At 52.9% G+C, this 22,405-nt stretch overlaps 11 protein-coding genes across 11 annotated transcripts; 5 read left to right on the top strand and 6 right to left on the bottom strand.

The window, feature by feature from the left end:
- Positions 1-1,413: 1,413 nt before the first annotated feature.
- Positions 1,414-3,176, bottom strand: BU26DRAFT_522854 (streptomycin biosynthesis protein StrI). The gene has a single exon (XM_033829888.1). It carries the CDS (start codon positions 3,119-3,121, stop codon positions 1,517-1,519), a length of 1,605 nt encoding a protein of 534 aa, XP_033679154.1. The 5' UTR covers positions 3,122-3,176; the 3' UTR covers positions 1,414-1,516.
- Positions 3,177-3,318: 142 nt separating this feature from the next.
- Positions 3,319-5,717, top strand: BU26DRAFT_522855 (HET-domain-containing protein). The gene is made up of 2 exons (XM_033829889.1): positions 3,319-5,102; positions 5,170-5,717. Exons 1-2 carry the CDS (start codon positions 3,359-3,361, stop codon positions 5,571-5,573), a joined length of 2,148 nt encoding a protein of 715 aa, XP_033679155.1. The 5' UTR covers positions 3,319-3,358; the 3' UTR covers positions 5,574-5,717.
- Positions 5,718-6,820: 1,103 nt separating this feature from the next.
- Positions 6,821-8,340, bottom strand: BU26DRAFT_95327 (purine and uridine phosphorylase). Its single transcript, XM_033836538.1, has 2 exons — positions 7,031-8,340; positions 6,821-6,967 (listed from the first exon to the last, which is right to left on the bottom strand). The coding sequence occupies exons 1-2, from the start codon at positions 8,021-8,023 to the stop codon at positions 6,962-6,964; spliced, it is 999 nt and encodes a 332-aa protein (XP_033679156.1). The 5' UTR covers positions 8,024-8,340; the 3' UTR covers positions 6,821-6,961.
- BU26DRAFT_522857 (uncharacterized protein) lies at positions 8,328-9,814 on the top strand. Its single transcript, XM_033829890.1, has 4 exons — positions 8,328-8,627; positions 8,678-8,967; positions 9,015-9,293; positions 9,344-9,814. Exons 2-4 carry the CDS (start codon positions 8,800-8,802, stop codon positions 9,653-9,655), a joined length of 759 nt encoding a protein of 252 aa, XP_033679157.1. The 5' UTR covers positions 8,328-8,627; positions 8,678-8,799; the 3' UTR covers positions 9,656-9,814.
- BU26DRAFT_533665 (uncharacterized protein) lies at positions 9,758-10,725 on the bottom strand (the record flags this gene model as incomplete). The annotated part of the gene is made up of 2 exons (XM_033831170.1): positions 9,758-10,579; positions 10,627-10,725. 2 exons carry the CDS (start codon positions 10,723-10,725, stop codon positions 9,758-9,760), a joined length of 921 nt encoding a protein of 306 aa, XP_033679158.1.
- Positions 10,726-11,300: 575 nt separating this feature from the next.
- Positions 11,301-12,753, bottom strand: BU26DRAFT_435685 (uncharacterized protein; the record flags this gene model as incomplete). Its single annotated transcript, XM_033824140.1, has 3 exons — positions 11,301-11,480; positions 11,534-12,162; positions 12,216-12,753. The coding sequence occupies 3 exons, from the start codon at positions 12,751-12,753 to the stop codon at positions 11,301-11,303; spliced, it is 1,347 nt and encodes a 448-aa protein (XP_033679159.1).
- A 401-nt stretch (positions 12,754-13,154) lies between these two features.
- On the top strand, positions 13,155-15,076 carry BU26DRAFT_522861 (mannitol 1-phosphate dehydrogenase). The gene is made up of 2 exons (XM_033829891.1): positions 13,155-13,247; positions 13,295-15,076. The coding sequence occupies exon 2, from the start codon at positions 13,375-13,377 to the stop codon at positions 14,692-14,694; it is 1,320 nt and encodes a 439-aa protein (XP_033679160.1). The 5' UTR covers positions 13,155-13,247; positions 13,295-13,374; the 3' UTR covers positions 14,695-15,076.
- Positions 15,055-16,155, top strand: BU26DRAFT_533668 (FMN-linked oxidoreductase; the record flags this gene model as incomplete). Its single annotated transcript, XM_033831171.1, has 1 exon — positions 15,055-16,155. One exon carries the CDS (start codon positions 15,055-15,057, stop codon positions 16,153-16,155), a length of 1,101 nt encoding a protein of 366 aa, XP_033679161.1.
- A 219-nt stretch (positions 16,156-16,374) lies between these two features.
- BU26DRAFT_464207 (uncharacterized protein) lies at positions 16,375-17,446 on the bottom strand (the record flags this gene model as incomplete). The annotated part of the gene is made up of 2 exons (XM_033825160.1): positions 17,034-17,446; positions 16,375-16,980 (listed from the first exon to the last, which is right to left on the bottom strand). Exons 1-2 carry the CDS (start codon positions 17,292-17,294, stop codon positions 16,375-16,377), a joined length of 867 nt encoding a protein of 288 aa, XP_033679162.1. The 5' UTR covers positions 17,295-17,446.
- A 758-nt stretch (positions 17,447-18,204) lies between these two features.
- Positions 18,205-20,361, top strand: BU26DRAFT_580080 (cytochrome P450; the record flags this gene model as incomplete). The annotated part of the gene is made up of 5 exons (XM_033834466.1): positions 18,205-18,303; positions 18,356-18,432; positions 18,481-18,794; positions 18,963-19,276; positions 19,498-20,361. 5 exons carry the CDS (start codon positions 18,205-18,207, stop codon positions 20,134-20,136), a joined length of 1,443 nt encoding a protein of 480 aa, XP_033679163.1. The 3' UTR covers positions 20,137-20,361.
- Positions 20,309-22,248, bottom strand: BU26DRAFT_522867 (alpha/beta-hydrolase). The gene has a single exon (XM_033829892.1). It carries the CDS (start codon positions 22,165-22,167, stop codon positions 20,575-20,577), a length of 1,593 nt encoding a protein of 530 aa, XP_033679164.1. The 5' UTR covers positions 22,168-22,248; the 3' UTR covers positions 20,309-20,574.
- Between the last annotated feature and the right edge of the window lie 157 nt (positions 22,249-22,405).

Consider the following 22,405-nt stretch of genomic DNA (forward strand, 5'->3'; position numbering starts at 1 on the left):
TGACAACGCGCAGCCGCAGCCGCAGTGGCAACCAGTCCGCTCCACTGCCCCGGTCCGCCCAGATAAGATAAGCCTTGCGAAAGTGGGGCCCTCTACGTATCTGTGGGGACCGCAGCTAAGGTAGAAAGCTAGCTAGCTCTGCCCAATCGCCGCCACCGCCCGACTCCACCCGAAACGCTTTGTCCCAACCATTCAACGGTCTACGCCACCGCACCCCGGCCGATCTGTTGAGCTGCATGCTGCAGGCCTGGTAGCCCTGCCCTGGCGAAGAGTGCGGGAAGCGAAGCGGCAGCTTATCTTTCGGGGTTGTTTCTGTTGTTGGTGTTGGTGGGGCGAGAGTAGACTAGAGGGGTGTGGGATTTTGGGTTCGGGATGGGTTTTGAAGGGTGGTGGATGAGTGCGATTATCTGGGGGGATATGAGGATCACTGCACTTACTCACTTACTCAGAGGGTTTCTGGGTATCGTTCGGTATGCATTTATACGACACATGCTCCGTAATTGTGGTTGTAGCGCTTGTTTCTACGAGAGACAATGTCTGACCTATTCGTAAGAATTGCGCGAGGTATGAGTCCCCGCTTCTTTTCTAACTCTACACCCATGCAGATTCCGCTGAGTGCCTAGACGACAGAAAGCATGACGCCAGCTGTTCTGGATAACCAGCTAAGAGCTGGGGTTGGGTCGCGTGAGTATGTAGATTATGGTCGTGGTGGACGTGGCGAGCAGCTGTATCGGTGATGTGTGGGACTGTACGCGGTTGAAGAGAGGTGGGACGGGCTGAACGACACCTCAATCGGGATGCTGATTCTGTGAACTCTCCGGTGGAGATTGAGCCCCGGGTATTGCGGGCTTGCGTCCGGAATGATCTCTTCCTCTGAGTCTGTGTGCAGAAGATTGTTGACGCGTTCTAATGGCGTCTCGAAATGTTTGGGGTGTCTTCGCGGATGCACTCTCGTACGGACATGTGCTAAGATGCTTCTTCCACTGTTGATGGCCCTTAGAGGGCGGTGCGCATCCAAATACTCGGCCAGCGTCCTTCGGAATGATGCCCGCCAGGCCATTGACGGCCATAACCGGTCGTGGTATCTCGTCGTGCCGCCCAGGATACAGTCAACCCCCATCTCTTGGGTGCAAAGAAGCGTAGCTCTCAGGGTCAAGTAGCATTTTCACCCCTTTTGAGAGCCAGTCCCGTTCCTTGCGCACTCGAGAGCGACATGTTCGCCACGTTGATGACTGCCTGGGGGCGAGGCGCCGGCCGCGGCGACATGGCCCACCCGGACGGGTTGGTCTTTATGGCCGGGCTATCTGGTGCTGGCGGGGTGTCGACGGCGTGGCGGGCCATGACTAGGGCACACCGGAACCAGATGGTATGGTTTCGATATGGGTGGGTTGCCTTCAGTCGGTTCATGGTGGTGAATGATTTGTGGCTGGAGAACAAGCCGGGCTAGCATGTATGAAATATACTTGGTAACAAGCTCGTAATTACTCAAGAGTAGGTAATCATCAATTGCCCAAGTTCACTGGGCAAGGAGCCGTTCCTCCAGCTTCGCCCACCAATCTTGCCAATCAACAATCTTCCTTCCAAGTCGAGCTTCTTCGGCAGCAAAGACCATAGCATGGCTCATAAATGCCTCCTTCAAGGTGCAACCAACATGTTTTGCTTGCGCCCGCTCTACGCTGAGTTTACTGTTGATGACAGCCTCCACAGCCTGTGAGAAATTGTTCATCAGACCACCGTCACCACCGCCATGACCGCCAGCGGCCTTTGGGGGGGTGAACACTTTCACCGCCTCCGGGTCCCGGAATTTATCAAATGTGTAGACTCGAATCTCGTTGCTGTCGTACTGTATCTCTCCGTGAGTGCCCGAGATTTTGCCCCGCCGCTTGGACTGGGCTTCCGTAAAAGCGGCCATGTGGAAGACTGCGGTCTTGGGTCCGCGGTCAGGAAATTCCTCACCACTGACAGCGCGAGAGTCGTCATCCCAGGTTAGAGTGACAATTTGATCGTCAAGGACATCATTGTCGGACTCCCAGACACAACGGCCATACCACTGCTTGGACTCGATGGTGGCTCTTGGTGTAGAGGCGTCGTAGTCTGCAGAAAGAACCTCTGTCAAGACGGAACGCCCGTGGTCGGTCCCCGATGCAGCTGTGATGTCTTCTATATCTGGGACGACGACACATATGGGCCAGTCTCGTTCTCCCTTGTCGTAGAGCTTCTCGACGTACAACTTCTTGGCACTCCAATCGCAGCTCCGTTCGTGAGAGCATGAGAAGCAATTAGTGGCGTTTTCAGCTGCCGTCGGTTTTCGATGCTTGGTGAAAAGTGACAGGTTGCCAACTGAGGAAATCAGGCTGGGCATGTGCGCCGGTTCGCCGAAGTCCGTCCTGTAGCAGAGTAGCCACAATATGAAGTCGATGTCATGACAAGACTTGCAAAGAAGTGATGGCGCCGCAACGGACTCCTTTCGCCAGTTGCCTCGCACATAAGAGTGTGAGAAATGGAACCAACCAACTGGCTCTGTATGCTCGACCGATATGACCTCCCCGATCGCCCTGTCCTCTAACAGAAGCCTCCTCAAATGCATGTTGTGAGGGCTGTATCGCAGGACATGACCGGTTGAGAAGATCTTTTCTGGACTGTTTGCTCCGCCGAGGCTGACGTATATGTCCTGACAGTCCTGGAGAGATGTTGCAATCGGCTTCTCGCATAGGACGTGCAATTTCAACGGTCCAAACGCTTGCAGAATCTCCTTGTGCGTGTGGTCCTGGGTGCAGACAATGATGCCGTCAATCCCAGCATAGACCTTCTCACCGGCAGCTTCGGCTTCCCGTCGGTTCTTCTCGTAGTCGAGAAAATGCTGCCACGAATCGAAAGTCTGGTCTTCCCGTGGTACCCCATCCTCCCAAACATATTTCTTGCCAAACGAAATCCGTGTCGACCGGATTGGCTCTGCAACCGCAGCAATGATAGCTGGCAATCCCTCTCGTCGCACGGCAGACGCGTAGGCGGTTCCACGCCGGCCGGCGCCAATGACGAGGAATCGAGGCTTGCGATGGACAGCAGAGCTTCGCTCCGAAGCCGTCAATTTCTCCGCATTGGTGTCCTTTGCCCCGTCCATGTCGACTGTTAGTAGATTGAAGCTGGGCGGTGATGACTCTTCACTCTTGAGTGCTATTGCGTGGGGAAGTACGAATGGAAGCCTACGTAGCACCTAGAGAATCCGTGCGCCTTGCCGACGGGTCTGGGGCTTTTCCGTTCCGGGGGCTGTGCTCCTCAATCGGGCAAACCCCTTCTCTTCGCATCATTCACAGAAACCGACCTTCGAACGTATCTCACCTTAATAGGGTGGCTTGCGATGGCTTCATATGTCTACACCGAACTCCAAGCCACAGTAGGTGACTTGAGGCTGGTCTTCTTACAGCCAGGCAGCTACCACGACGTCCTGCGCTGCAACATTCATCATTATCCACTTCTCGAGCCAAATACACCATTCAAGGATGAAAGGCTACCTGTCAGCGCATTACAGAAAACTCTCCCGGATGGCTGGACGGTGGAACAGACTTTGGATGGGCGATACCTGTTCATGAGCCCACGCCATTCGGGAATCCCTAATTCTTGGAAACACCCAGATGCTGAGTATGATCCAAAAGCGTACGAACTGCCAGAGCATTCTGTTGGCGATAGCTTCGCGTTGCACGTACCTCCATACGAGGCCTTGTCCTATTCCTGGGGAACAGCCGATAACGAAGAATACATCCACATTACCGACCCAGCCAGTACCCACAACACGCCAGCCTGGTTAAAGATCCGCAAAAATCTAGCTGCTGCTCTGGGGCATCTAAGATATCCTGATCGGCCGCGCACGTTGTGGATCGACGCCATCTGTATCAACCAAGCCGATATTGAAGAACGCGGCCGACAAGTCAAACGGATGAGCCAAATCTACCCCCTTTCCGAGAAGGTCATAATCTGGTTGGGCTCCGAGTCCGAGGACAGCAAACATGCGCTAGAGGCCTTAGAGTATTTCAGTAAACAGGTGGAATACGTAATTTCTCATCGATGGGGCGATGCCCCAAACGCTCAGGAGCACGACTGGTGGCGAGACGGGTTTGCGCTGCCCTACGACGGAAAGACATGGAAATCAATATTGTCGCTGCTGCATCGACCATGGTTTGAACGTGTCTGGGTTTTGCAGGAAGCTCTCTCGTGCGACCGAGTGGTGCTCCAATGCGGCCGAGACACCATCTCTTGGGTCCATGTACGCAAGGCACTGCTGGTTCTCCGGCAGAAATCAAGCATACTGCCACATGATATCAGGGACCGCCTCTTCCCATATGCACGAGGCTTGATGGCACCACCGCTTGCTTCATGTGAGCACCTTTTCCTCTGGACGCGAAATCAGCAATGCTCAGACCCTCGAGACAAGGTTTACGGAATTCTAGGTCTGCTAGATCCCAGAATCGTAGCCAAGATTGAGGTGGACTATTCAACCCCTGCGTGGAAGACATACGCACAGCTCGTCTTGGCTGAGATGGAAGTCTACCAGAAATTGAATATGATCAACCACTGCAACATGACGACGCGCCTCGAGGGATATCCATCGTGGGTGCCAAACTTGGAGCGACCAATTGAAGGTGCAAACATGGGGTATTTGAGCATTCGAAGATTTTATGCTTCCGCACGCTCCAGCGCTGTTGCGAAGCTCATCGAGCCGGCTTACCATCTGCAAGTCACCGGGAGACGCATTTCCACCATCAGTCGTGTCAGCTACGACTTGACTGGTACATTTGTACAACTCATCGAAGTGGTCCGTGATTGGGCGCCAAAAGATCCAGAAAGCAACATGTACGTCTCGGGAGGACTTTCCATGGATGCATATGTCGAAGAGCTTGTGCGGGGCAGGACCAGCGACAGAGCTCTGGGCGATAACCCGTGTCCGTCAATTCGGCGGCTTCGTGAGCTCTTGACGCCGGCATTAGCCAGCGCCGAACTTGATGACGAAGTGGCGCGGGCATTCAAAGACTGCTTTTTCGCGAATGAATGCCTCTTTACTACCACGGAAGGGTATATGGGTGTCTCCGCAAGAGGCCTGCGCGAAGGCGAGTCCCCATCTTGTGGCCTACCTCTAGCCACCTACCACCGTGCGGTGCTAACCTCTACAACTAGGTGACGAAGTTGCTGTAATCCTTGGATGCGACTTCCCGATGGTTATACGGCCTGGAGGTTCCGACCGATACGAGGTCGTTGGGCCGTGCTTCGTGCATGGGCTGATGCTCGGCGAGGCCTTGAAGCCGCCTTTAGAGCCGCCGTGGAAAGATGCGCTTCCTGTCACCAAAGGCTGGGCATTGCCGTACTTTGTCAACACCGAGACAGGTGAGCTGTTGAAGGGTGATCTAAGGCTTGGATCGTTACCTCCTGGCTGGGAAGAGGTGACGTCGCTCGATCCTTTTTTGCCGCCCTTCGTGTTCGAGAACAAAGACGATGGATGCATCAGCATCAATGATCCGAGGATGTCAGCAGACGCTATTCAGCAAAGAGGCATCGTACTGGAGACTCTAGAGTTAATATGATGACTGTAGTACAGTGCCAAGCTAAAAGTTTAGTTCCCCTACAACGCGATCGCGCCTACCTAAAAAAGCTATTGTGACGCCTATCTAGCCAGAGACCTCTCAGAGCCTGGTCAGGCTAACTCTAGTTACGTGCCAGCCTAGTATATAGCCTAGTCTCCTTTCTATTCTTACTCTATAAGGATTTAACTATATACTAGTACTGCCTAATATATTCTTTTACTGCTTCTTAGTATACTGTCTACCTGCCTTACTAACTACCTTATAAGAATTTTCTTCGTTAAATAAGAATCCTTCTTTAAAAGGCAAGGATATGCAGGATTAACATCTAATAAGTAGTAGCGACCTACTTCCTTTAAGTAGTTTTAAATCTAAAGAATAAAGGTAAAAAGAGGGAGGTGTTTTGACACTACGCGTGGTGGCATTTAATTATTGCCATAGTCTTGTAGGCGCATTGCCGCAGTGCCAGTTTCACTTGCTTAATGTTCACTTTCCCTTTCAATGCGCTAAGATGAAGCTTAGCCAGCAAGAACCTAGAAAACCGTTATTACAGTAGACTTCTTCTAAGGAAGGGCCGCATGGCTTACATTCCGTTCGCTACCTGCATGATAGAAGCCTGATTTCTCTCCTGAGGGCCTGGTCATTGATCACTATCGGAAGCACGTGCGGGATCTGATGCTGTAGGTATCGGCCAATGTCTTCATCCGAGGCCCTGATTGGGAAATTCGCGTCTTCCTTGAAGTGCTCCCGGATGCATTGGCTATTATGGGACCTTGCCAGTATATTTGCGTCCGATGTTTCCTGGACGTCTTTCAATATCTTGAGGAACTCTTGTCGAACGCCATTATTCTACTGCCACTCGTCGAGCCCATCAACGACAATGAAGCACCTCTCGTAGGACAAGGCAACGTGATATAGAGTAGCCTTTAGTTCTTTCATAGAAGGCTGCGTTTTGCTGCTTTCGTGCTTTTTGTACAGTTGCTTCAGGAGTGTGGGGAATGGCCGCTGTGACTGCGCAAGCTGCTTTAGAAGACTGCTGATAAGGTCTGCCAGCGCCTGGCTGTTGTGTTGACGGTAGTTGCAGGAGATGTATGCCAAGCCAACACCCATTGAGGTTGGCCTTGTGGACCGAAGATGACGAACAACTATGTGATGAAAGTTTTGCCTGCTCCAGGCATGCTGGGCAAGAACAGCGCCTGGCCTTCATCTTTGAGCCACGTCTGGAATTTCTTTGCATCTAGGAACCATTGACCGGTTTCTTCATGCGCTCATCGTTTAGGCATTTTGCTGGGAGGTGTAGTCCGTAGGTGTGAGCAAGTGCAAGATCTCTTCTTCCTCTCGCTCAGCGCAGGATTCTTGCACCGTTCGCGTCATTTCGTTCACGCACTCCTCTATATCTGGTTTATACGTAAGGCAAGTCAATGAAGAGCCAGATGTTTGTAAAGTGACCCAGGACTGACCCTGAGCATCTTGCTGATTTTCTCCACAGCTGCGACCTTCGAAGGAGGCAGAACACGCAGGATCTCCTTGGCGTATGCTGCTGCCATAATCGCCGCATATCCGTGCCTGTCGTCGTTTCTGTGAGAGTCCGAATAGTTGCAGATTCCGCGGATGACAAGGCAAGGAAAGCGATTCATCAATCCCGCCGCTTCCATTTCAAAACATAGAACGTCCTCTTCCTCGGCCAACTTATCTCGGACTGTGGCGACTTTCATGAGAGATGATCCCGTTGCTATGATTCCGTAATGTACAGCAGGGTCGTCTACGTCTTCATTTCGGGCTGCTCGCTGGACGATGGTCGACGCGTCGTCGACGAAGAGCGCGGAGCAACCGCTAGGTCCTGGATGGACAAAATTGGGGACGTATAGGCGGTCGGTAGTCGCCGCCGGGCGTCGGTACTTTCTCGCCAACCGTTTGTATTTGGTGAGGACGCCGCCCACCATATCTTGCAGCTGATGTCCTTCCAACTCGTAGTCTTGTGCGAGTTTACCTACGGCGGACAATAAGAACGACGGTGGCTCATTGAGGTGCTGGGTTATCTTGAATGGCTGATGTTGAATAGCCTTCCCGTGATCGTATTGGAGTACGCCACCGGTCCTCCCAACTGGTGCACTCACGACGATGTCTCCAAGGCGAATATCATGGTTTTTGCTCGGGGCACCGCCACCAATACCTACCATCAAACAACATCGCAAATTCGGGAAACTGCGCACCATGTCGCCGATAACGCTCGTTGCTGGGGATATGCCGTATTTGCCCTGTGGCAACGAGGCGACCACAACGTTATGGCTTTCCATCTTTCCCGTGGTGTATACATTGTTGTCCTGACTGGAGCCGTGGAGCGATGGAATGACTGGGGGTTCATGCTGTTCATCGAAAAAGGAGCGCAGCGCGACGGCTTCAGTGGTGAGGGCACAGACGAAGCCGACCGTGTAATTATGTACGTCCGGCATCGGAGTCGCCGATGAGATGGATCCTCAGGCTTAGGAGGTCGAACAGAAGAGGAGTCGAGTAGATGCAGGAGGAATGCCCCGCATTGCGCTGCTGCCTTAGCTCAAGCAAGGCTATGTTCAGCTCCGTGAGGCTGAAACGGCCCCCACTGGTCTTCCGGTCAAGGCAACAGTCGAGAACACCAAAACTCATTTTCCAACCTCACATTCAATCCAAGGAAAATGAGACTGAACGAAGTAGATGTACTCGAGCAAGGTAAATCCCGTACTCCTTCATCTGCCAAAGGAGCGTTCTGACTGCGGATGTAGGAATTGAGTCTCGCAGGTCGACCTGGGATGCTGAATTAGCGGATTTAGATAGACCGTGTGAAGGCGTCACCGCCAACAATCGACTTCGCATTATGTTCGTGCCGTGCAAGGCGCATCCCAGATTCCACTAATCATGCCAGATTCGGATCCGCCCAGGGCCTTGGAAAAGTCACTCAACGAGGCGAGGAATGCAGAAGCTTGTTGCCCTCCGATCTCGTAGCTGCGGCCCTTAGGGACTTGAATGGCTCTTTTGGCAGCCGCCACTACCCGCTTAGCGACGGTGGCCGTAGAAGTCATAGTAAGTATAGGCTAGATTCGCGCGACACTGAATGGCTCACCGGTCCATAGGTGTCTGGTATACCTTCAAGATCAAGCAGGTCTTGCGCGATCGAATCGCCGGCCAGCTCTCATATTATTGGGAGCAAGTTACGACATTCAGCAGATACCGCGCGAAGAATGCTTCGTTTGTTATGTGCCTCAACTGCCCGAGCGATATGCGGAAAGCTCTGCAAATGAAGCTCGGTGCCTGTGATGCGCATACGATAGCGAAGTGGCACGAGATATTCCTCGAAACCGTAAGAGACATGTACGATCGGTCAGTGTGGTCCCTCCGCGACTGGGTCCGGAACGCAGAGCGTGTACGTACCAATACTTCGCTTTACCGGTCATCGCTCAATGGTACTAGGCTCGTAGGGATTCGAACTACTCGCCGAATTGCGAATTTCTTCATGAGATTGCGCGGCATCTCATCCACTCCAACGAGACGCTGGATGTGGCGCTTGACACGACGGAGTGTGTCCAGAAGTACTGCAGACGATTCGCAGTAGCGGCTTCCACAAGCCCGAAGCAAAGGGAGCAAAATCTGGAGGGTCTGGAGCGGCTGTCTGTGCTAGGGAAAGATATGAAGGGAATCAAAAGGCGATCAGAATCTTTGAGAGAAAGATTGCAGAATGAGATCAACCTGGTTCGTAGGAGCGCCCAAAGAAGCGGACAGTTGGAGAATTGACTGCATAGGCGTTCCATTTAATTGCGCAGCGCGACAGTCGCATCACACTGCAAATGGGCGAGGATTCGCGAAAAGACAGCAACAATATGCGCTCGATCGCAATCGTCGGCCTCGTGTACCTCCCCGGAACCTTCGTATCGGGCCTCTTCGGGATGAATTTCTTTGATTTTAATGTTGACTCAGGCCGACAAACTTGGGCCGTGTCAGAGAAATTGTGGCTGTATTGGGCGATCACGGTGCCCCTCACGCTTGCGACGATCCTGCTATGGGTTGTGGCGTTCCATGGCGATGCAATCACGAGGAGGTTGAGAGCGAGATGAAGGACGATAGGAAATAGGAACGAAGGGAGGTAATGGAAAGCCTGCCTATTCAGATTAGTTTTGAGATAGATTTAGGGAGCGCTTTAGCGGGTTGTCGTCGGTTTAACATTTACCAAGCATATCCGCCTTCTCTCTTTCTCTCCCAAACTTCAAATAGCCGAGCTGCAATTCCAAGCCAGTGTTCTTACCCACGACCCATTCTGGCACATCGGAGTCTCGCAGTTCCTCGTTGATCTCCCCAACGAGGGTCGCGAACTCCTTCCTCCCCTCTGGACCTTCAAAGAAGGCATTTCCAATGAATCGGCCAAGCGTTACATGCGCTGAAGGCGCCGTATAACACATATCGATGCTGACTCCGCTCTCCAAAGCCAGAGCATGCATATCGCTCCTCAAGTGGTGGTATGTATATGGGTCTTCCTTCGTCGGAATGAAGTTTAACGCAATTCCCATCTTGTCGAAACTTAGCTGTGGAGATATGAGTCTAGGCTTTCTGGGGAGGTTCGAGACGGAATTGAGGATTTGCTGAATTCGGGAGACTTCGACCTCGTTTTCGACCGCGCGCAGATGCGGGGCTGAGTGTCGGTGCGAGAGCTCGATGACGGAGAGATGGAGATCCTTGGATGGTATCAGATAAATATCCGGTCCGACGAGAGATGCGATTCGCTGCTGAAGGTTTTGAATGAGCGTGATGATCTGTGGTGGAGGTCGTGCCCAGATCACGAGGCAGTTGACATCCTGTCCATCCAGGTCGTTAGATAGGTCGACAGGTCCATTCTTGCTGGCATTGCGTCTCCTTTCCCTCTCCAGGTGCTTGATAAGCGCTTGGTCCGGAGTCACTGGGTTCATTCCCGCAGCTAGAAATGCTCTGCATTGATTTAGGCCGTATGCCTCTCGATGAGTTTCATATGCCTCCTGAACGCGCGCCTGAGGATTGTCAACCCTGCTTTAAACCCCTAGACTGGAGCACTCACAGGATTTCCAGCACACTGCGGATCGTCAAGCAATTCCTTGTACCAATTCCTCCGCGAGGGTGGCCCAGCAGCCAGTGCTGGAAACGTAAACTCTCCCATCGAGCCTCTTGGGGCATGCCCAAGATCGACGTTTTGCTGGGTGAGCGACATTTAGAAGAGGCTATTTTGCTTCACAAGGGGAGCACTTCGGGATATTGCATCATAGTTGGGCTGAATGTCGTGCCCCAGTAAAAGTTTTAGGGGGAAGCGAGGTTCCCTGAGGTGAGCAGTGAGGCGCATCCTCCTGCATACTCGTATCTGTGGCTATGCGACGCTAGACCGGCACCCATACCTGGTTGGGGAAAAGATCCGCCAGCAGACCATAATTAATCAGCGAAACCCGGAGAGCGTGATAAGACCCCTCCGGCGCTTTTGCTGAGGTCCGTTTCCTCCTTCTACGTCTTGTTGACTTTGCTTTGTTCCAGAGATTTCCAGTGCTATCTTTCGGGTGATATCCGCTTCAGTCCTGCTCTTCCACATAAACCAGATGAGGAACGTCAGGCCAGTGAGGGGAATCATAGTGATGAGAAGTATCCACCATTGCGAAGAGACGCTGAAGGGGGAGCTTGCGGCCGCAGTAGACGTCGATTGCGCTGGAGAGAACAGATTGGTACCGAGAATACCCTAAACGTCGCTTAGCGAAATTCGCGCACACCCACCGGGAGGTGTGGAGAGATACTCACGGAGACGAACGTCCCCGGGAGGAAGAGCATGGAAACAACGGCGATAGCTTTCATTGATGCGCTTTCGTGCATAGCTTGCATTCCAACTCTTTCGCTCCAACGAGCATTATGCTGCCCAGAAAGGTTGAATAGCTGCCTAGTATGAGTACATCGTCCGCCGCCACCCGCGAAATCCTGAGACTTACTAGGTCAAGGAGACGTTGTGCTCTGTTCGAAACATCTTCAATCGAAGAACGAAAGTAGGTGATTTGGTTTTCCAGGCGATCATACTCCTCGTCGACGCGTAGAGACAGCCAGTCTCGATCTTCGGGCGCTGGTACTTTCTTCACTAGCCTGTAGAACAGGTCATGCTGCTTGCGTAGCCGATCTATCACGCCCAGGATAAATGTTAGCTGCACCTTGTCTTGGTCGAGGTTTCGCATCGTGAGATGGAGCGTTCGCACGTCAATTGCATTGACCTCGTTCCGGGTCCCTTTCGCCTGAATGTGGGCCTTCTCTTCTTCATCTCTAACGCTGTCTCGCGGGTCACGCGCTGCTCGGCGATACCATTGGGCTGTCGAGTTGAAGTGCAGCAGAGTGATTGCGAAAGGGTTGCTCGCGATAGATTCTGTGCTCGGTTGCATAACTAACTCTTCGACCTTTGCGATCAGCTCTCGCTTTAACTTGGAGGGCAGGTCATTCCATGATCGATACTTCAGCAGTACGACTGTAGTATCGCTCTCGACATCGTACCTGGTGACTATAGTCACCTTCAAGTCCGCATCCTTGTCGACTTTGCGATAGTACGCTCGTGCCCGTATAGCGTACCAAAACTCTATGAGGTTGGTCAGCTGTCGATTTTTTAATGTGGATAGAATTGCCTCATACCAAAGGATATGATATCCTTCTGTTCGTTCTTCCTCACTCTGGACCCGAAAATCTGCTCTTGACCCCTAATGTGCGAACAGGCAGCCGGCGCAATATCGTATTTTGTCAAGATTTCGAAAAGTGCTTTCCGTGAGATGTTGAACTGATCGCTAGTGAACGTCGAGGGTTTCTCGGGATCGGCTGGGTCTACCGTATTCTCATCGTAGAGCTCGTTCTTGCGCAGAACTTCAGCGGCATCCGGATTCTTTGCCACCTCGGCTGCAATCTTTTCGTGCACTGTAGGCAACAGGAGGATGAATCGAACCTGAGGCGGAGGCTCATCCAGGATTTGGTGGATATCCGCATCTGAACAATATCTCTTGGTTCCAACTCCATGATGGTGGTCCAGGACGAGGACATTCGACTCCGCCGCGTAGCCTTCCGAGCGCCAGGACCTCGTTTCCGTCTTCAACTCTTGCTGCGCAAGTTGCCCATCATCAAAAGCGGCGACATATGACGGAAGACAAAAGGGGTAGTGGGGAAGATCGGCCTCTAGCATTTTGCAAGTCGTTCGCCCATCAGCTCACCACGACGCCAGAGTAGAAGCTTTTGACCTGATGCGGCTCACCCGCATACACAGCCGCCTTCGTGGCGTCGATTTCGGCATCCTTCGCGCATCTAACCTGCCCTCGAGACGGGATTGGTCCGTGGGAGAGCCACGGCGCTTGGTTGGGGGCCATTTCAGCCTTGACCGGTCTCGTGGCCTAGGACAGGAGTGGAGACGAGATGTAAGGTTCGACTTCATGATAAGGAGCGGCACTTGGTAGGGTCGTCCGAAGAAGGTTGAGGAGAAACGAAGGCAGATAATGATTGAGCATGTGGCTGGCGAGGATTACATAATCCACTGTGGCGTTGAAGGCCCCACCTTAACTCTTCTCCACTCCTCGCAGACGTAGTATCCACAGGCTTCCCATGTTGCTTGGAGCTGCCTTCACAGGGGATCGATACTTAGACCGGAGCCCAAATCACACTACCCTTTTTCGTCTCTTAGTCGTTAGTTTGTCCAGATGTGGGGAATAGTACGAGCTTACCCTCAGCAGGACCATGCCTACAAGAACCCCTCCAGCTCCAGCCCCGCCGGGGTACGGCCATCCTCCTCCCCTCCTCTGCCGTCGCGAGCATGACTTCCTCTGGAAACTCGAACGCGGCGACCTTTCAGAATGATCCCGCGCTCCCAATCGCCATCGTCGGCGGCGGGCTCGGTGGGCTGGCGCTCGCTATCGGGCTCCTCAAGCACGGAATCCACATCCACATCTTCGAAGCTGCTCCGGTATTTTCTGAAATTGGCGCTGGCGTAACTTTTGGGGCCAACGCAACGCGAGCCCTAGGCTTGATCGACGAGGCGTTGCTCGAAGGCTACAAGAAGCACGCAACGTTCAACGAAAACCGCGAGCACGATGACACATTCGCATCCCTGAGATGGGGCATGGACGAGAGGAAAGATGGCGGAAAGAAGGCTGGCGAGTTGATGTGGCACTTGGTGGACAAGTGGCACCCTGAATTTGCGAAGCAGATCGGGGTCCGGGCGAGGAGTTGCATACACAGGGCACGACTGCTGGACGTGCTGGTCTCGCTTGTACCCGAGGGGACCACAAGTTTTGGGAAGAGCTTTGAGGGCGTTGAAGAGCAGCCTGATGGCACGCTCAGACTGCACTTCGTAGATGGGACCACAGCAACGGCGAGTGCGCTAATTGGCTGCGACGGCATCAAGAGCAAAGTCCGAGAGATCGTCTGCGATCCCGCAGTCCAAGCGAGCTACGCAGGCGAATATGCCTTCCGGGCTATGGTACCAAAGGCCGAGGCTGAGCGCGCCTTGGGACCTGAGCTTGCTCGTAACGGGCAGATCTATTGTGGCTACGGCGCCTACATGATCAATTACCCTGTCGAGCACGGCGATTTCACCAACATGGTAGCTATACCCCTTGACCCAGACAAGTCTTGGGATCAGGATGAATGGACTGTTCCTACGACCAAAGACGAGTTCGTACGCTATTTCGAGGGCTGGTTTCCCCCGCTCGTCGATCTTATCCAGCGGTACTGTCTGCCGTCGAAATGGGCGTTGTTCAACCTTCGGCACTCAGCGCCGTACTGCAGGGGCCGCATGTGCCTGCTCGGCGACAGCGCTCACGCGACGACACCGCATATGGGAGCTGGCGCCGGCATGGCCATGGAAGACGCATATATCCTCAGCAACTTAATCGCTTCCATGCGTGGGTCTGCGAGCATTGAAGCTGCTTTCCGAGCGTACGACGCTGTCCGACGCCCTCGTACTCAGCAACTGGTCGAAAATAGTTTGAATGCAGGCGTCGCACTGGATTTAACGCTTCCTGGCGTTGGCGACGATACAGATGCCTTGAAAGAGTGGCTGGAAACTCGGTACAGGTGGTTGTGGCACGAAGACCTCGAAGCACAGTTGGAGAAAGCGAAGAAGTTGCTCTAGGGAGGATAATCAATCGCGAAACTGCCGATGCGACTGCGATTATGCTGTGCTTACCGCGTCTTTGTAATCGTGCCCACTTTTGATTCCCTCAGACAATTTTCGCTTGGCTGACAAATAAACATGTATCACGTCATGGGTTTAGTATTCGATACCGAGGAAACATGCGCAAAAGGGTTGCAACTTTCCAAGGTTGAAATCTCGGGAAATTTCGATTTAAAACGGCCGAACTTGGCCGACCCGCTTTTCAAGGCTATATATTCTTCCTCAGGCGCGCTTCCCCCTCGCACCCACTGCCATCCTCCTAGATACCCAAGTTCCAACACACACCAAAAAGCACCATCTCCAGCAACTTCACCAATCATGTCAGACTCACGACTTTTCCAGCCCCTCAAGTTGGGCAACATCCAACTTAAGAACCGCGTCGTCATGGCTCCACTCACGCGATTCCGCGCAACGGACGCTCATGTGCCATTGCCAATGGTTGCTGAATATTACGGGCAGCGCGCCTCAGTGCCCGGAACGCTCCTCATCACAGAAGCGACTTTCATCTCACCTCAAGCGGGTGGCTACGCAAATGTTCCCGGCATCTATAACCAAGACCAGGTCGACGCCTGGAGGAAAGTGACGGATGAGGTGCACAAGAAGGGAAGCTTCATCTACCTACAGTTGTGGGCCTTGGGAAGAGTTGCAGACGTGAAGCAGTCGGAGAAGGAAAGTATCACGGTGAAGAGTTCGAGTGCGGTGCCATTGGACAAAGACCATGCGACTCCCAAAGAGATGACGATTCCTGAAATCAAGGAAATGATCGGGACATATGCGCAGGCTGCTAAGAATGCCATCGCGGCGGGATTTGACGGCGTGGAGCTACACGGCGCGAACGGATACCTTATCGACCAGTTCATCCAGGATAACGTCAACCAGCGGACCGATGAGTACGGTGGCAGCGTCGAGAACCGCTCAAGGTTTGCCATCGATGCTGTGAAGGCTGTCGTTGATGCCGTAGGCGCCGAGAGAACCGGGATTAGGCTATCGCCTTTCAGCACCTTCCAGGGCATGCGCATGAAGGACCCAGTCCCCCAATTCTCCCACCTCATCAAGCGACTCAACGATTTTAACTTATCCTACGTCCACCTCGTCGAATCGCGCATATCCGGTAACGCGGACGTGGAATCCACCGACCGCATTGAGCCGTTCTTCGATCTCTTCGATGGCCCCATCCTTGCTGCTGGAGGCTTCAAGCCAGACTCGGCTAGGCGGTTAGTCGACGACGAGCAGCCGAAGCGCGACATCGCGGTCGTATTTGGGAGGTACTTCATTAGTACTCCTGACCTCGTTTTCCGACTGAAGAATGGGATCGAACTGAATCCTTATAACAGGAATACGTTCTATCTACCGATGAAAGAGGAGGGATATACGGATTATCCGTTTAGCAAGGAGTTTTCGGCTACTGCGAATCTGTGAGCGTTCAAGCGGTGAGCATCTGGATGCATAACCGGCGTTGGTACATGGGTCGCGCGCACAAGAGTCCCCGTGGAATGATAAAAGGTTAGACACACCCTGCTAGATTTGAACATAGACCGACCTTGAGTAGTATACTCGTCATTTCAGTCTCAAATCTTTCCTCCGTTGTCAACGTCGTTTGAGCTCATCCCATGCCTCCTCCTTCCTCGCCTTTTCTGTTTACTCTAGTAAATGCTCTGGGCTCTTCAGATCTACCCACCCCAGGTTTGGCTCACTCTGCTTCCAGCCTAGTCGCTCTTGCACTAGCTTACTATACTCCCTCACGTCTTTGATTGGATAGCTCAAGTAACTGATTTCCTCCTGCCGGTAGTTTCCGCTGCAGCAGAACATGATGTGCACCATGCGATCCCCATCTGGCAAACCATACTCCCCGGCGCCGTGGTAGGTGCTACCTAACATCATGAACGCTTCATTCTTCTTCAACTCCGCGTCCACAACACCCTTACACCCGTCGTCCCCGAAGTCCGGCCTCCCATCGCCCCAGAGGTGAGAACCGGGTACAACCCGCGTGGCACCGTTGGCGCGGGTGGTGTCGCACCCTGGGACGAACAGGCCGAGCAGCATGTCTCGATTCGGCGTGTAGGCAGTTGCTGACGCGTGGCGATGGTGGTGGTTTTTGTCGTCGCGGTGTAGCTTTTGCGCGGTGGTGCCTGGGCCGGAGCACATGGTTATGCTGATGCTGAGGAGGGGCGGGCAGGTGTTCGTTGAGGGTTGGTCGGAGTACCAGCATGTTGTTGTAAGGGAGAGGAAGTGGGTCACCATGTCCTGTGAACCGTCGATTAGAACCACAAGATCAAGATAGTGGAATGTTGGACTACCTGGAACAAAGGATCGCTGAAGAATTTCTCGCGGACGGTCTTGCTTCTGCCGACCAAGCGCGTGCAGGTTTTGGTTCCGCCGTTCAAGGCTCCGACCGTGCTGTTGGACTCGTCTTTATCCAGCCATGGCTGCACTTCTTTCCGCGCTTGCTCTAGGGTTTCGTCGTTTGTGTAGCCCGTGACTATCACGCAGCCGTCCTTTTCTAGTGCTGCGATGAAGTCCGAACGTGGGGCGGTGTAGGGAATGCGCTGGATAGACATGACCAAAAGGAGGCTATGGTAGAGTGCTAAAAAATGACAGTCTTTTAAAATGTGCGCTCATAACTATAGGTAGGACCCAGGTAGATATGAGGACTTCAAATACGACGTCGAGCGGAGGGCTTATCCGATACGCGGAGATCGGCGACGGCGTGCTTAGCCGATAGCTGGAGGTTCTTCCAAGATTGTATGCTCCATCGACCACCACCGCCAATCCATCTCAAGGCCTGGTTTTCTTTCCAAAAGTAGTTATTCAAGTGGCAAGATAAGATTGGACTCGAAAGGAGACTTCTGAGAAAGAGGTCGTTCAGCCCTCTACGACAGGCTAACCGTTTCAGGAATAGCTCTCACCCCACATTTTCGTCTGAGCTCAAAGACTCGTTCCTGTCCTACTTAACCATGCATTTCGTATCTCATAGCCTACATGGCTCTAGGTTGAGAAGAGCGATCTGGTGTTCATCCCTTCTTCACCGCCGCCTGTAACTCCCGATTACGTTGGTTGACGAACTGTTTCACCGAATCACAGCGCCCTCGATTTCTTCCGCCATACCAGGCACGCCAGAATGCTACGAAGTGGCACAGCATCGAAATAACATTTCAGATATTAACGGAAACGGGACTCGCGGATGCAATGAATGGTTTCTTCATCCCCCACCTTTAGTGGCACCGCTCTCGATCGCTTGTTAGATTCCAACACTGCGGCACAGACTGTTAAAAATTGTATTAGAATCTCCCTGCTTACATTTAGCCGCAGCGTCGAATAAGTGGGCCCCGCGACTGCCATGCCATGTACGAGGCTATTGCCTGTTTGGGCTGACGCTGTGCCGCATTTACACAGTAACACCTAAACCAAAGAACATTCCAGCATCTTTTACACCTCATTCTCGCGCACCTCAAAGACACTGAGCCCAGAATGGCATCTGCGACACAGCTGTTACTGTCCGTCGTAACCGCAACACTAATCTTCTACGTCGGCAAATTTATTAGGCATCGGCATTTCTACAGTAAGCTGGTAAGGAGTCGTCAACACGCTTATATTACCGAGCTTAGCTGAACTGAGGTAGCCAGGACCTCCTCATGATTTTCTATGGGGTCACCTCAAGCTTTACAGCGAGACTCTCGCTCTGTTTCCTCCCCAGAGGTAAACGACCGCAGTCTATCCTCTCAATTTCGCTAAATCGACCCACAGTCACTTCCAGGTCGTTGTTACAACGATAGCCCGCAAATATAACCTTCCAGGACTCTTCTACATGGATCTATGGCCTCTGGGTCCCGAACAACTCATCATCGCAGACCCGGCATTAGCAACACGGTATGTTACTGGCCGGATCCTGCCAAAACACCATCGGCTATCCGAGTACCTCAATCCAATCCTTGGGGAAGGTAACATTATTACGTCCAACGGCGCGCGCTGGAAGCGTCTGCATGACATGCTCGCACCTGCCTTCTCGAGTGCTCACGTCTCGCGTATGGCTGGCATGATTGCCCAGGATGTCAAAATTTGTACGTAACGTGCCGGCAGGAAGTGCGTGTCCCTCGTCAGAGTATGTGCAATGGCTCGCTAAACTGCCCCACAAGGGGCATTTTGGATATGGCTATAGCGAGTACCCGACTGAGACATGGGCGTGCCCTGACTTGGGAGCTACACTAACTTCGAAACCTCATCTTTAGTCCATGATATCTTACGCGATCTAGCGAATTCTGGAAAACCGTTTCGATTGCAAGATAAGATTACCGCTTTGGCTTTCGACATCATCTTCAGAGCGATCTATGGCAGCTCTTCCAGTGCCCAAACGCAAGGGAATGACGACCTTGACTGCCTCGACGCTGTCGCCAGCGCTGTTGTGACAGCACGAGAGACCTGGAATCCATTCAAGATGAGAGATATGGCACATAATGGGGCATCCGCTGCGAAAAGCCTGGATTATAGTATCACCACGAAAATCAGGACGCGATTCGATGCGCTCAAGCAAGATAGCATTGACGTCAGCAACAAGCGAGGTCTCGGAATCCTAGACTTGATTTTGCGAGAGCGCATCCACGAGACCCAGGCAACCTCAAACCCAGCCCAACTTGACGCAGATTTCATGGGATTGCTGTTGCGAATATCAAAGCTATGATGCTTGCCGGGACCGGCACCACAACGGTAAGCCAACGCCGCGGTACGAACACCAACTGAGATGTGCTGATTATACCGTCACATTAGGACACTCTATGCTTTATGTTCATGCTGCTGTCCACCCATCCAGACGTTGTCGGGAAGCTACGTAATGAGCACAACCGCGTATATCCCTCAGATGTGGAAACCACTCTCTCGGTGCTTGAAATCAATCCGCAGAAATTGAACGAACTAGACTACACAACGAAGGTGATCAAGGAGACACTTCGCATCTATCCTATCGGCAACACAGGCCGCGCGCCAGACGTACCCGGCCCCATCACGTACAAAGGAAAACAATACCCTACCAAGAAGAACACGTTGATATGCCCCGTGCAACACACATGGCATATGGACGAAGCGGTGTTCCCAAATCCGGATAACTTTGACCCTGACAGATTCACTGGCATGGATAGAGCTTCACAGATTGCTTGGCGCCCATTCGAGCGCGGCAATCGAGGCTGCTTGGGCCAGACCCTCGCAATGGACGAGATGAAGATGGTCTTGGTGTTGACGATTCGATACTTTGATCTCAAGTGTTATGGGCTGAAGCCAAATGAGAAGCCAAGAGTGCCGTGGACGAACATGGATTTGGTGTTTGGGGATCGCGCTTTTCAGGAGTTTACGACGGAGGCGAAGCCGAGAGATGGGATGATGATGACGGCGGCGAGAGTTAAGACGGGTTAGATAACGAGCCATGTGAACTGCTGATGTGGAGGCGGCTTGAGCACCGCACTTCCAGGGTTATTCTGCCACCGCGCCAGGTTGTTCTTTGGGAGTTTGTCATTGTTTCGAGCTTTGCAGTCCAAGAAAAAGCTTAGGCGAAACCTTTATTCCTCATCTATAAGACTATATTTCCTCTTAGCATTTTTAAGCGTACGACAGAAAGGTATAATACCCCCCTCTCAAGCTTCCCGCTTTTCTCTGCTTGGCCGGCAATGGTTTGCGCTGCAACTGGAATCCTTCGACTCCGTTCCACCTTCGCCTCGAGTTCTTTGAAAGGGGATGAAGGCGATGATTGACACGTAGAACAGAACTAGGCGGGGATTGGACAGCGTATCGATATACTAAGAGGGTACGTATTGTTTCCCCACCGGCTGGATCAACGCAGCTGCACTTGCTACGCTAATTTTGTACGACCTCTTCATGTTCCCACAAGAACTTACATCCCGTGTCGTCATCAAACCACACGTCATCAACAGCGCCAAGCTGCGTATAATTCACACTCATTACCTCACCGGTCCGATAATCGGGCCATGTGGGCTTCAAAACCTTGCTCCAGCTCTGCGCATTTGGGTCGCCATGGATCGCGAATGAAACGTACCAATCCTTCATTACGTCGGCTAGCGTGACATTCGCGCCAGGCTCGGATGCGTAGTTTAGATCGCCCAGAAAGGGTCCGGTGGAGGCGTGGATTTGCGTGCCGGCGTCGAAGACGAATTTGTAGATGGGCTGGTTGGAGGTGGCGAGAGAGGAGGCGATGTAGTAGGATGGGCAATTGATGATGAAGTCGCCGAACCAAGCCTGTCGCTGCCAGAATGTAGAGTTGAAATCCTCTCTCGGATACAGCTCGTACAGCTCCTTGACAAAGTTCTCATCCGCGTAGGGAAACTGGATGCTGATGTCGGTCGTCTCTTCTGCCATAGTGGTCATGGACTGATTGCTGAAGGCGTAACCTTCGTAGCCCTCCCTGCTGACAAACGTGGGCACCTTGGTGAAATGACCGGTTTTGAATTCTTCTGAGGGCCAATCTTGGATAACGCTTCCGTCGACATACGGCCCATAGTAGAAACTGCCGTAGCCGTACGACCCTTCGGCATACCCCTTGATGTAGCTTGCTTGTGTCGCGGCCTTCAGCGTGTCCTCTGTCACATGTCGCAGACATGCAAGCGTGGAGCAGTTCGTAGCGGTGAGGAGATAACCGAATTGCGTCGCGAGCCGCTCTTCTTTGAGCAACTGCTGCCACCAGGGAAAGTCCGCAATTGCAGCTCGGAACGGCGGGTCCTCGACACCACCGTGCATGATCATCTGGCTGGTCACGCTTCCTCCGCCAGCGCTGCCTCCCCAGATGGTCACCTTCGCTGGGTCGCCTCCGAAAGCCGAGATGTGTTTCTGCACCCACTCTAGTGCGAAGCGTTGATCGAGCAATCCAACGTTTGGCGCGCCTCCTTCCTGAGCGTACTTGTCCGAACCCAGGAAGCCGTATGCGCCGAGGCGGTACTGGATGCTCACGAAGACGAAGGCGTTGTTTGAGTGCTGCATAAGCGCATATGGCTCGCCGATACTGGCCCACCCTTCCACGTATCCTCCGCCATGGATTTGGAAGATTACAGGTAGCTTTGAATATTTGGTCGCGTTTCCGGGGATGACGACGTTCAGGACTAAGCAATCCTCAGATCCGGTTGGGAACTGCGCAGAGCGACCGGTCCAGTAGGTGTTGCCTTGGACGCAAATTGGGCCATCCTGCGTAGCATCAATTATGGTGTTGGTGAGATTCTTCGGTGTGGTGTACGGCTGTGGTGCTTTCCAGCGGAGCGGCCCGATAGGAGGAGCGGCGAAAGGGAGGCCGAGATATTCTGTGATATCGAGTGTGGAGTTGTAGCGTCCGCGATATTTGGCGTAGCCGAGATCGATGACTGGATAGGTGGTGTTTTGCGCAAGAACGATGGCGGTAAAGAGTGTTGCAAGGAAAGAGAGGGTGCTGATCATGTCGGTCATTGCGATCAACGCGTCATTCCACGACGCCACCGTTCTCGATTGCGGACTTAAACCACCACAATGCTTCCAACGACGGACGGCAGGACATCTTCAGAGAAATAGGGAGACGCATCTTTATGTACGGAATAGCTAAATGAGGGGCTAATCTGCGAGGCTCAAGGATGTTGCCCGCTGTGGGCGAAAAGGCACGTGACTGGTCTCCGCGCCTCGTACGTCTTGCCTGCTGATTGGCTCTTTT

This window comes from Trematosphaeria pertusa, assembly GCF_010094035.1.
Source record: "Trematosphaeria pertusa strain CBS 122368 unplaced genomic scaffold BU26scaffold_15, whole genome shotgun sequence".
Taxonomy (NCBI): Eukaryota; Fungi; Ascomycota; class Dothideomycetes; order Pleosporales; family Trematosphaeriaceae; genus Trematosphaeria; species Trematosphaeria pertusa.

Coding starts and splice junctions, on each gene's coding strand:
- BU26DRAFT_95327 (XM_033836538.1), bottom strand. CDS start 8,023: ATGCCGGACGTACATAATTACACGGTCGGCTTCGTCTGTGCCCTCACC.
- BU26DRAFT_522861 (XM_033829891.1), top strand. CDS start 13,375: ATGACTTCCTCTGGAAACTCGAACGCGGCGACCTTTCAGAATGATCCC.
- BU26DRAFT_522857 (XM_033829890.1), top strand. CDS start 8,800: ATGTGCCTCAACTGCCCGAGCGATATGCGGAAAGCTCTGCAAATGAAG. Junction 8,968..9,014: donor GGGTCCGGAACGCAGAGCGT/GTACGTACCAAT, acceptor CAATGGTACTAG/GCTCGTAGGGATTCGAACTA. Junction 9,294..9,343: donor TGCAGAATGAGATCAACCTG/GTTCGTAGGAGC, acceptor TTGACTGCATAG/GCGTTCCATTTAATTGCGCA.
- BU26DRAFT_522854 (XM_033829888.1), bottom strand. CDS start 3,121: ATGGACGGGGCAAAGGACACCAATGCGGAGAAATTGACGGCTTCGGAG.
- BU26DRAFT_522855 (XM_033829889.1), top strand. CDS start 3,359: ATGGCTTCATATGTCTACACCGAACTCCAAGCCACAGTAGGTGACTTG. Junction 5,103..5,169: donor CGCAAGAGGCCTGCGCGAAG/GCGAGTCCCCAT, acceptor CTCTACAACTAG/GTGACGAAGTTGCTGTAATC.
- BU26DRAFT_522867 (XM_033829892.1), bottom strand. CDS start 22,167: ATGACCGACATGATCAGCACCCTCTCTTTCCTTGCAACACTCTTTACC.